Source organism: Lissotriton helveticus, chromosome 1_1, assembly GCF_964261635.1.
Source record: "Lissotriton helveticus chromosome 1_1, aLisHel1.1, whole genome shotgun sequence".
In the NCBI taxonomy this organism is placed as follows: domain Eukaryota; kingdom Metazoa; phylum Chordata; class Amphibia; order Caudata; family Salamandridae; genus Lissotriton; species Lissotriton helveticus.
Window position 1 is genome coordinate 1,312,250,218 of NC_136057.1, and position 12,857 is coordinate 1,312,263,074.

At 41.1% G+C, this 12,857-nt stretch overlaps 1 protein-coding gene across 1 annotated transcript in view; it reads left to right on the forward strand.

Annotated features, from left to right (window-relative positions):
* LOC144823236 (transitional endoplasmic reticulum ATPase-like) overlaps window positions 1-12,857 on the forward strand; it is a 218,436-nt gene that overhangs the window by 165,630 nt on the left and 39,949 nt on the right. Inside the window, exon 17 of the mRNA XM_078681583.1 lies at window positions 11,547-11,698. Within this exon, the coding sequence (XP_078537709.1) occupies window positions 11,547-11,698 (152 nt within the window). The remainder of the gene's footprint in view (window positions 1-11,546; window positions 11,699-12,857) is intronic.

Consider the following 12,857-nt stretch of genomic DNA (forward strand, 5'->3'; position numbering starts at 1 on the left):
ATGCTTTGAAGTATGAAAGGACATCCTCGAAATCTCCCCTTCAGGCCCGTTCCCACACACATTTACAGTTGAAGTCCCCACCCCGGTCACAACAGGTGATGATTATCGCGCAGCTGGACATTCCGCCGATTCACGGAATGTGGGGGGTTGATCGGATCTCATAGGATGGGGGCTTTGATCAACTCGAGGGTCCTTTAATGGGGGAAGCTTCCTACTGTACGGGGGGGGCAATAAACAGTATCCGCAGAGCCAGGTGGCGGCCAGGGAATGAGGAAGACAAACGGGCACACAGGAAAAAGGGGGGGTTTGTATCAAAGGGCCTGGGACCATGAAAGGAATGAAGGGAGGTGTCGCGCTGGGAACAGGATGGGATTCCGGGGCAGAGCTGCGCTGAAGAGGGGTTTACGACCCAAGGCATGTGAGAGCGGGGGTTGTCAGCGTGCGGGGGGATGTGAGGGCGAAGGGCTGTGCTGGGGGCCAGTGGCGTGCAGAGGGTGGTTCTGATCGAGGCACCTAAAATGGCGGGTGCGTATGACAAAAAGTGTGGCATCAGGGGAAAAGGCAAGATGGCGCAGATAATGTTTACCAAACCGTACTAATTTTCCACAACTCCACTGTACTCTACTTAACTGTACACCACTCTACTCCATGCCAGCCACTCTCCCCTATGCAAATCTACTCTAGGGCAATCTTTCTATGCCACTCCAAGTAACTAATTCACTCCACACCCCACTACTCCACTGTACTCTCCTGTACACCAATCTCTAGTGTGCACCACTTTGCTTTATGCCACTCTACTCTAATCTGCACCACTCTTTTCTACATCACTGCACTCTATGCCACTCCAATTCAGTCAACAAGGCTCCGCTCTATGCCACTGTACTCCACTCTATGCCACTGCACTCTGGGTCACTGTACTCTACTCTGCACCACTGAACTCTCCGCCACTCAACTCTCCCCTACTTCACTGAACCCCACTCCCCTCTACTTCACTCTACTGCATGCCACACTACTCTTCTGCACTGCACTATACGCCTACTGAACTCTATGTCACTCTACTCTGCCACCCGACCAAACTGTACTCCACTCTGCCCCAGTGTACTGTAGTCTACACCACTCTACGCCACTGTACTCTACCCCACTTCACTCTATACCACTCTACTGTACACCACTCTACTCTATGCCAGGGCACTCTATGCCACTGTATGCCACTTCAAGCCACTGTACTCCACTTCAATATACTCCACACTACCACACTCTACTGTATGCCACTCTACTCTGCTCTACTTCACTCTACCCTACTTCACTCTCCCTCATTCGCTCTACGCCACTCTACCCCACTTCGCTCTATGCCACTCTTGTGTACGCCACTGTACTCTACTTACTATCCTCCACTTCATTCTACACCACTCTACTGTACTCCACAGTATGTGACTCTACACCAATATATGCCACTGCACACTATGCCACTGCACTTTGCACCTCCCTATTCTAGTGTGCACCACTCTGCACGGTGCCACTTTACTTTACTCTACACCACCCTACTTTGCGCCACTGCACTCTACGCCACTCTACTCTGAACTGTTCTACTCTATACCACTCCAAGGCACTCAACTCCGCGCCACCCTACATCACTGTACTCCACTCTACTGTACTCCACCATATGTCACTGTACTCTACTCTGCACTGCTCTACTCTGCGCCACTCTACCCTACGCCACTCCACCACCCTCTACTCCACTCTACGCCACACTACTCCTCTCTACTCTACCCCACTTCACTGTACTCTTACCACACTTCACTGAACCCCCTTCACTTTACCTCCTTCTACTCTACGCCACTCTACTGTATGCCACTCTACTCTTCCCCCACTTGACACTACCCCACTCTACTGTACGCCACTCTACTCTACTGCACCCCACTCTATTTTATGCCACTCAACCACACTCTACTCCAAACTACTCTATTCCACTTTAATCTACAGCACTCTACTCTGTGCCCCCGTACTCTACGACACTGTACTCTACTCTGCACCACGCTACTCAACCCCATTTCACTCTACACTACTCTACTGTACTCCACTCTGTACCATTTTGTTCTACCACACTTCACTATTTTCCACTTTACTCTACCCCACTTCTCTCTTTGCCACTCTATTGTATGCTACTCTACTCTACGTCACTCTTCTCTACCCCACTTTCCTGTAGCCCTCTTCACTCTATGCCACTAGACTCTACGCCACTCCAAATATTGTTACTTGATAGCTAGATAGAAAGGGGCCTTGGTATGGGATGCAGCTGATCCTGAAGATAATTGGGGCTTGCAAGGGGAGCAAGTGTAGTTCCTTTAGTGCAAGATTGATGTGACTGGATTTCTTTAGCCCCTTGGTAAGCGGTGGTCCTGCCTGAAGGATGCCTGAATAGGAGCAAGGTGTTCTCTGGGACGCAATTTAGCAGGGCATTGCCTCCAACTAGGTTGGAGAGGACTATGGCTCAAAGTGTCCTTCTAAAGTCTTCTGGGAGAAAAGGTTTCTCTGTTTTCAGAAGGGTTATGAAAGGCAGGCAGGTTTGGTCCTCTTGACAGTTTGCTCTTTGAGTGAGAGCTTCAAGTCGGGAGTGAATTAAGAGATGTGTCCTGTTGTCAGATTTGTACCTTTTGGGGTAGGATGCGAACTATTGTGGGATTGCAAAGCGTTCCATTGAAGTCCACATGTGAATTTACAGGGTATGGTTCAATGTTAGGTGATCAACGGTGTCGAAAGCTGCGGACAGTTAGAGCAGGAGTGGGAGGCAAAAGTCATTTTTTGTTGAGGAAGAGGGCATTGATGACGAGTGTATCTGGTTCAACAGTGCAGATGGTCTGAACCCTGGTTAACAGTCTTGAAGTAGATTGTTCGTGCTGATATGTTCCTCTAACTAGTTGACAACTGGCTTCTTGAAACTTTTTCCAACAATGGAAGGTGGGTTAGAAGATTGAAGTTGGGGAGGTTGGCTTGATCTAGTGTAGACTTCTCCAGTAGTGGGAAGTTCTGTCCGGGCTTGAGGCTGTGTTGACAGTGTAGAGAAGGTGTGTCATTGATTCTCCTTGCAGAAACTTGATGATGGAGTAGGTAAGCATGTTACCTTTGTAGGAGCTTACTTTGAATTTACTGTGTGAGAGTTCGGAGTTTACCTCAAAGCTAAAACCAAATGCCTTGCCTACGTCCCCTTCAGACAGGCAGTCAAAGAGACTGGATCCCGTGGGAATAAAGTTCTTTGCTCCAGGATATCCTAGGTTATGCATAGCGAATGTCCACTCCCTTTTATAATTGGTAACATTTGACATTATAAGTGTCCCAGACCATGTGAAAAATCCTTTTCTGACTTGTGAGTGGTGGCTTGGATCCTAAAGGGTGGTCTGGATTGTACAGGTGTCTGAACTGGGGTGGCTTGGTGAGCAAAATAACGATGGATTAAACCCAGATCTGTGAAAGGGGGTGAATGTTTTGCCATTGTGCAACATTCCGTCCGTATGTTTTGCTGTTCACCCTATGTGGGAAGGGTATGCCCAGACGTGGGTCCCGTGCTCACTAAGTCACTGGAGTCAAGCTATCCTGGCTGAAGACGGCTGATAGCCAGAAACCGGTCCTAGGATGCTTGATTCCGGTCCAGGGAAGACATGGCTTGGCAGTTCGGGCTGGACTGTTCTCATGAGGCACAAGGTCAAGACTGATTTGCATATGGCAATGTCTGAACTGGGGTGGCTTGGTGAGCAAAATAACGATGGATTAAACCCAGATCTGTGACTGGGGGTGAATGTTTTGCCATTGAGCAACATTCCGTCCATCATCTTGTGCGTTTTGCTGTTCACCCTATGTGGGAAGGGTATGCCCAGACGTGGGTCCCGTGCTCCCAAAGCCACTGGAGTCAAGCCATCCTGGCTGAAGACGGCTGATAGCCAGAAACCGGTCCTAGGATGCTTGATTCCGGTCCAGGGAAGACGTGGCTTGGCAGTTCGGGCTGGACTGTTCCCATGAGGCACAGGGTCAAGACTGATTTGCATATGGCCATGTCTGAACTGGGTTGGCTTGGCGAGCAAAATAACGATGGATTAAACCCAAATCTGTGACTGGGGGTAAAAGTTTTGCCATTGTGCAACATTCCGTCCTTCATCTTGTGTGTTTTGCTGGCCAGATTAATAAACATAACATGAACAGGAACAGGAGACTTCTTACAGCTTACTGGGTCTAGCTTCCTCAGCAAGACAGTTCAAGCAACAGTACAGTAAATTCTGCAGCCATTCGAGGTCAATGAAGCCCTAGCAGAGACTACCTCTTCAACAGACACCCCAACTTAATACAGCTCATTTCAGGGCAGGGTGGATCTACGACACTCCATCAACACTTGCAGATCCAATCTCCACCATCCTCTGACAGCTTTACTGCCTCAAAACCTCTCTCAATCCCCACCTTATGTACCATCTTCCGGTGGGAGTAGGGTTGTCTATTTATTTGCCTACCAATTCGGAGATGATCACAACATATTGCTCGGTCATCCAGCTGATCCACCAGGGTTAGGCCCTACCTTTCCTCCTTCTCAGTCTCGGAAGATGAATCCCTTGCCTTGTCAAGGAGGGACAATAGACTGGCAACTCTGAAAGAAAGGGGCATTATATTATAATCCCTTTAATAGTTTGTGCCTAAGAAGGACGATTTGAGACCCACCATAAATCTCGGCTTTCGCAACATGTTTATTTGGCAGGAAAAGTCCAAGATTCTAACTCTGAGCTAAATTCTGCTGGCTCTTATTGCATGAGAGTGGTTAGTGCCCCTGTGTCTTCCAGTTCTCCTTGCCCACAGGCATAACCTGAGATTCACTGTGAGATCCTAGCACAGTCATTTCAATATTTTGCAATTCGGACTGACAGCTGCATTTCATGTTTTCACAGAAGTGCTGGAAATAGTGGTTAGTTCAATTCCATGGTGAAGGTTCAATGAATTTCTGTACTTGGGCAAATGGCTAGAGAAAGAGGTCCAGGTTTGTCATGTCCGGTGGGCAGAGTCATGACTGAAGCCACATGGCACCACCTGGCAGCACTGGACATCTATTGGTAAAGACACATTTTCAGGATTAGTCTGATGCCTAGAAGGGAGTTTAGTAAGATGAGTCCTGTGCAGGAAGATTATATATCTACCTGAAATATTATCAACAAAGGCAAGTAACTCCTTTGTTAACTTTGTTGATGATGTATAGGGGCATGGTGACTATTTTTAAGCTTTGCCTTTCATGAGTCATGATCATTCCCCACATTCAACAATGGTAATAAATATTTCCACATATACCATAAACACATATGCAAACACACACACCCAGCAACCGCCCATCAACAATGTAGCGTACTACTCAACTCACGTTCATAATACTTTCTCTGAAATGGCTTAAACTAAATATGTACTATTAAAAGTCATATTTTTTCATAATGTTGTCTCCTTTTCAGAATCAGTGTTTCCTTGTTATGTGTGTAGTTTTTGCGCAGGATGATTTGAGTATCATTAACTCATTCCCAAGTTTTTGATATTTGTTCAAGTAAAAGAATTTGCTGTTACATGAAATTCCCACTATCAGAAGTGATACAATTTATTTGTGAAATTTAACTGTAATGTAAACACTCTGTTACTTTTTGTTGTAAACTATTTTGAAACAAAAATAATTTTCAATCAGTGTGATTTTGTAGTCAGTAGTATTTTATATATATAATGTCTGAGGTAGTTAGATTTGTGGCCCTGGTTATTAGGTGCACCGCGGCTGTTTAGATTTTAACTTCTGTAGTGTTACTCTCAGTTTTCTCCACTATAAAAGTTTTTAATTGTGTATGTCATAATTAAAAGTGATAATTATGAAATAGATATTTCACAGCAATTTCAACCATTTGAGTTTAATTATGCATATTACGATTTAACACAATGGTAACAGATTTTATTGAAACATTCTTCTGTTGAAATACCATAGCCTTTTGGCTGGATTTACTCACACATGCATAAATGTATACGTATTTAAAGCAAGTAAGTCCAAGCTGGATCGCTGCAGAACTTGAAGTACCTAGTGGTCATATCTCATGACTTCCCTTAAGAGTCACTTGATTAGAGAGGATCACTGACAGAATATCGACGCTCAAAATATCGAGCTGCCAGAAAATCGCTGACAAATTATCGACTACCAGAATATCGAATTCCTATCTACAAACAGGTAAGTACAAAAATATTGAATCCTAAATATCGTTGTAATTAAGTTTTTTTAATCTCCTCAAATTAATGTAAAATTAATGAAATAATAACTATAATTAAGTAAAACATACATAAAAATACTTCAATAACCTTAAAATTAATAAATAATAAATGTGAGTATTTGTATTTTTGTTACATTTATTAACTTAATAATATTAAAAAGTAATTAATATGTTTAATAATTAAATGTTAAAAACATAATTTTAAATATAATTACACACACACATATATATATATATATATATATATATATATATATATATATATATATATATATATATATATATATATATATATAGGTCAGAATAGGTCACCACACGTAACTGGGGAGAACACAAAAGACTCGCACTCCAGGGTCCGTGTAGGAGTCGTTTATTGGCGACGCGTTTCGACCTGACGGTCTTCTTCGATAGCCAACTAAACCTATAATATTAATATAAAAATAACTTATATATAAATTAAAACATTAAAATTAATTTAAAAAAAAGGATATTTTACACTAGATTAAATATAACCATACTAAAAAACGGCATAGTGTAAAATATAACGTTTCTATTTCCACTCCAACAAGTGGTACAGTCGGGATAATGTTGGATAGCGATAAATAAAAATTACTACTCCCACTCCAGCGAGTGGAACAGTAGGGAAAGCATTGGATAGCGGGAGAATACAATTTACTATTCCCACTCCAGTGAGTGCAACAGTAGAGAAAGCGTTGGATAGCGGGAGGGTAAAATTACTAATCCCACTCCAAGTAGTGCAACAGTAGGGAAAGCATTGGATAGCTGGTAAGAAAGTAACAGCTTTCCCGGGGAATTCCCCGGAGTATAAAAAAATAAAAAAAATAAAGACAGCAGTTCCTAACTGCATTTCTGAACAGGAACAAGAAATTGAAATACTGTCTGACTCTGAAAAAAGGAGTAACAAGGAACTATTTCCTATATTTAAATCTCAAATAAATGAAGAAAAAAAAGAAGATATTTTGGAATCCTGTAACGATGAAAAAAAGGAAGTAACAGGTAAACAAAAAAAGTATAGAGGGAAAAAAAGAAAACCTATTCGTAGATATGCAAAAAAGAGGCAGAGGAGAATTAATTTTGATAAAAATTTAGACACTTCTGTTGAAAAAAATCTTCCTCTAGAGTGTTCATTAACCTCAATTAAAGTAAACACTATACAAACTAAATCTGACCAAATAACTTTGGTCATTGATTCAACTGGGATAGTGAACACTCTAGGATCTGCTGATGAGAGAAATCCTCTTAACATCCTTCCCTCAGACCTTAACCCTTTAGCTGAGCCTTTCACCGATATGATGAAAAATAAAAGGTCATCTAATTGTTCTAACATGTTCGTTGAAAAAGAAAGCGTTGATTCCGCTTTCCTTGATTTCATCCCTCTATTTGATAAGGATCTTATTATAAATCGATCTGTTCTCCTGAACTGTTTTCGGGAGATCGAAAACTTAAAATTGATCCAAACAAATGATATAGATACAGTTACAATCTTAAAAACTGAGGTTGGGAAAGTAGCAAGGGTTAAATTCTACTCTAAAATTATAGTAAATCACATTTTACAATGGTCCGAGGGACTACAATGTAGGGGGATAGATGTTATTTCTTTCTTCATAAAATCTTGTAATGACAGTCCCAAAAATCTCTCCATCTTCCCTGCTGCAATTAAAGGCAACACTGATTGGTCTAAAAAAACTGATGATTTAAAAATATGCATTTCTAGGAATGAAAGGCATGTAACTTACAAAAAGTCCATCTCTTGTCAATCAAATTTTGCCCGGAACTTTTTGACATCCAGATGGTATGGCTCCTCAGCTTTATGTGATCTTTGCAATAATAGTAATCAGGATATCAATCATGCTCTTTTTGTATGCCCAGCTCTACTTGCATTTAGGCGCAAGTGGTTGAGACCTATCTGCTTTCAATTGGGTTTTTCCTCTGCTATCTCTTTTTTAGATGCTATTTACAATCCCCCTAACGGATTGTTTTGTTACAAAATTTTTAACTTTTTTAAAACTTTCTTAGCCTTATATTAATTATGGTTGGAAATGTATACTGTCATATTTTTATCGAACAATGATTGTGTGTAAATGTACTCAATTGTTTAATTTTTATGTGGATCTCATTTGAGTTCCAAAATCATAAATAAATAAAACTGAAACTGAAACTGAAACTATTCCCACTCCAGTGAGTGCAACAGTAGGGAGTGTCGGATAGTGTAGGGGAAATATTTAATATACCCACTCCTGAAATATAACTAATATTAATGAACAATTAATTAATATGTAAAAATGATTTTACCTCCCATCATTTCCTCCTATATACATCACCTACAATATTGTAACATATTAATAAATTAACATAATTAATTAACAATTAATTAATTAACGAATTACAATTAACAATATAATTCATTTATATACTTACAAATTAATTGTTAATGATTGATAGCTAATTAATTACTAATTATTAAAAGAATATTACACAATTAACATAACTACCAATTACTTATAATTAATCAATTTATAATAAATGATTAATCAATTAATTAACTTAATTAACAATATAAATGATTAAATATTAAATTATTAAGTAATAAAATAATACATTCATGTATTTCAATTAAATTACTTCCCACCCTATTCCCCTATAAACCCACAACCCGCTACAGAAGTAAATTACGCAAAACAGTTTTAACATATAATTAATTAATTCTAAATAATGCTAAAAATATATATTATAATTAAATTACTTCCCACTCTATTCCCCTATAAACCCACAACCCGCTACAGAATTAAATTACACAAAAATTAATTAACATAAAATTCATTACTTTAACAAACTTCAAACATACATTACAAAAAAATACATACTTTTAACATATATACTAACAATTTAAAAAAAATCGATATTACTAACTTCGATATTGTGGAACTCGATATTTCTTACCTGCATTTCGATATTCTGCACCACTATATTTTTGCAATTTGATATTCTAGCCATTCAATATAAAAAACTCGATATTCTGTCCAGTCGATATTTTTTTTCCGATATTGTGACTAGTTACCAATTAGAGACCGGGTGGGCTCTTCAACAGACACTCAGTAAAGTGTTTTGAGATACATTACAAGTGGATCAAGTAAGCAGGTATGCAGAAAAGGTGATCATTGCGAAACCTGATGTACTAGGGCCACCTGTCTCCCTTAAGTGTTCCATGATATCAGTTTTTCTGTCCCAGTACCACAAACATCACTCAATGGGCCTGATGTACAACCATATTTTGCAGTCGCAAATGGGTAATCAGCCCATTTGCAACCGCAAATTTGGTCTGGCCCATGTACAAACCCTATTTAGCGAGTAGGTAACCAATTACCGACTCGCAAAATAGGGTTTGCGATTCGCTATTAGGAAGGGGCGTGCCAAGGGCTTCCCTTCCTAATGCTGAGTCCAAATGGTATATACCATTGTTTTACAATCGCATTTGCGGTCGCAAAACACCTACAGTTTGCCACCTACTTCAAGTAGATGGTAAGCCACTCGCAAATGGGAAGGGGGCCCCAGGGAACCCCTTCCTCTTTGTGAATGGGTGCGAAAATATTTTTTAAGAGCAGGCAGTGGTCCCAGGAACCACTGCCTGCTCCTAAAAAATTAAACTGAAAAGTTAAATGTTTCTTTTTTACTTGCAGCCAGTTTTCATTTAAGGAAAATGGGGTCCATTTAAAAAAAACTGCTTTATTTAAAAAGGATAATCGTCAGAGGCATGGACGGGTTAGGTGTCCAACATGTATTCCCGGCAAAGCGCGGACGGGCGGTGTCTCAAGTCAATGGAGTGATCCCCCTTGCAACCGCAAGGTTTTGATCAGGAGGGACCTTTTCCAACCAGCAGTAGCCGGTTTGAGGCTATTCAGGTTCCTGCTTCACTCTGATTGATTAGGAGGGTATTTTAATTTTCATTTACATTGGTTTCACGTGCACATCTTTTTATTGTTCTGGTCCCGATGAAGCTCCACCGACCCTTATGGCGACAGAGGCGTGAAACATGTTGACCTTTGACCTATTTAACCGGGGCATAATATGCCTTTTGGGTTAGATTTTATTTTGCAGTTTCTGACTGATGAGGGTACATCCTTTTTTTTTTTATAACCGCTGCATGATGACCCTTTATTACATTTCCTCTGTCTTTGCACACTCCTTTATTACTCCCTCACTAAGGACCAACAGCCCACAAACCCGCATGCACCATCCGGCAGTCCATGAAAAGATCTCTGACAAAGAGACCCTTCGGGAGACCCGTAGGGAATTGCAGCGCCCGCCCTACGAGGAGCAATTGCCCAATGATGAAGCATGACACCCCTTGGGGTGTGTGAGGGCAACAGAGGACAATGAGTGGATTTTCACACCACATGTGGGTCCTTCTCACCTAGGATTCTTTTCTTCTCCTTTTCTCTTATCTTCTTTTGAATGCATTGGTGACAGTTTGCCCCCTGCCATAGGAACAGTGTCCCTTATGTGGGTTCTTATTTAAAAAGGAGTCACAGACTAAGTGGTCTGCTGACCCCAGTGCTGGAAGTGCTAGCCATTCCCAATGGGGTCGCAAATGTTACCTGCCTCATGAATATTAAAATGGAATGTTTGTACATCTGGCCCACTCTCTTCTGCGGAATCGGACTTCCCTGCAGGTTTCTAATCTCAGTATCAGAGATAGCTTCCATGATACGCAATTCTGAGATGCAACCTTCTAAGTAACTTTGCACTAACTCAAGAACAGTAGAGGAGGCCCCCACAGTACCTACCAGAGCACATCTGAAATCAATAAATGAGATGCATAATCCTTGGGAGCTGTATGCCTCTGAAATATGGTAAGAAAGAGCTCCAGGAGTAGCAGTACACGGCAGAAACTTAACGGGCTCGTATAGATTATAGATTATAATATCATAGACAACCCTTGATAATGCACTTAATATGATAAAGGTGTGGCTTTGTTTGTGGTCAACAGGAGCAATGCCATTCACCAGTGCGATATTTGCAGCAAACCATGGCCCAAGGATTTCTTTGTGAAGCCTGCGGTTCAAGATTAAGGGTCTTTAGGTGAATCATCACTTTCCATGAAGTTACTGTTACTAACAGTAGTCCCTCAAATTGTTTATTCTGTATTGTGAGCACTTTTAGTGGTGGGTTTGCTGGAGGCTCTTACAGCTGGTGCAGATGAAGCATGCATGACTGTTTTATTTCCCTGCTCTGAACAAAACAATTCATTTTCTCTGTCTGCAGGATGATGACTATGACCCAGTGCCTGAGATCCGACGTGATCACTTTGAGGAAGCCATGAAGTTTGCACGTCGCTCTGTCAGCGACAATGATATCCGCAAATATGAGATGTTTGCGCAGACGCTACAGCAAAGTCGTGGTTTTGGGAACTTCAGGTGAGCATTTTAGAAAGAAAGTGATTTGCGGGACGTTGGGGAACGTTTCACCCTTCTGAGCACCACACATGTAACGCCTACTTACCTTGTATCCTCAAAGGTATTCTAGCACACTTTTTGGACTCCCCTTTATCTGCAGCCCCACATATTTATTCCTCTCACATATTTCTGTTCTGTGTCTTAGGATCTCATTAAGAGGAATACGTATTAGAATTTTGCAGCCTAAGTGTGGGAATTTTAGAACACTTTAGTTTCATATAGAGGAAAGCTACAAAGTGTGCATCATTTCCACAGTTGCATAATCTCCTTCTCCTCCAGCTAAGAGAAGTATAAACAGGAGATGGATGGAATGTACAAAGACTTTACTTTGACCTTCTGCTCTCTGGCCTCACCAGCATGCTCTTCTTCATGGATTTCTCTAGTTGATGAAATAATGACCTAATATTGCATTGAAGACCCTATTCAAACATCTGCCTCTGTTGTCATGGCGACTTTGCAGCCTACGATCCCTGCTTATCCCCTGTTGCCACTAATAGCTGGCTTTGAAGAGGTGACCCTGGAGAAATTGCTTGCTCCTGCCACAACCTAAATTGCTGCCCAAAAGGCATAGGCCTTTAGACCAGGATACTGGCTTTCTTTCTCTGGATCCCAAACTAGATTCAGTTATAACATCTGCTGTTAGAAAATGATAGGCCTTCGCGCTAGCAACTTTATGACAGTAGACAGGGAATGCAAAAGTTTGGATCTAGTTAGTATGACGTATGTGGCATGCTGGACATGCCCTTAAAGTAGCTAATACCTCCATCCTATTAGGCAGACATGACTGTGAGTTGTGAAAATCCAGTGCTTCATAGAGAAGCTGTCAAAGTACAAAAGCAAGGTTTTGCTAAAGTGGATGACGAAGATCTTCTGGTTTCTAATGAGATGGTTAGTGCATCTATATCCCCAAAAATTATGCTCAGAAAAAAGTATGAATCTTCTTTTTTGTCCTGTGTGGTCCTTGTTGGTCCAAATGCTCAGAAAGAAATGTGGCTGCTGATGAGCGAGGATAATATCTTGAAGGCAGATGGTTTGGAGGAAAGACATATATTCATCAGGTCCCACTACAAGTAGAGACACAGGACATTACAACACAGGCAGACGGTTTAAACCCTTCCAT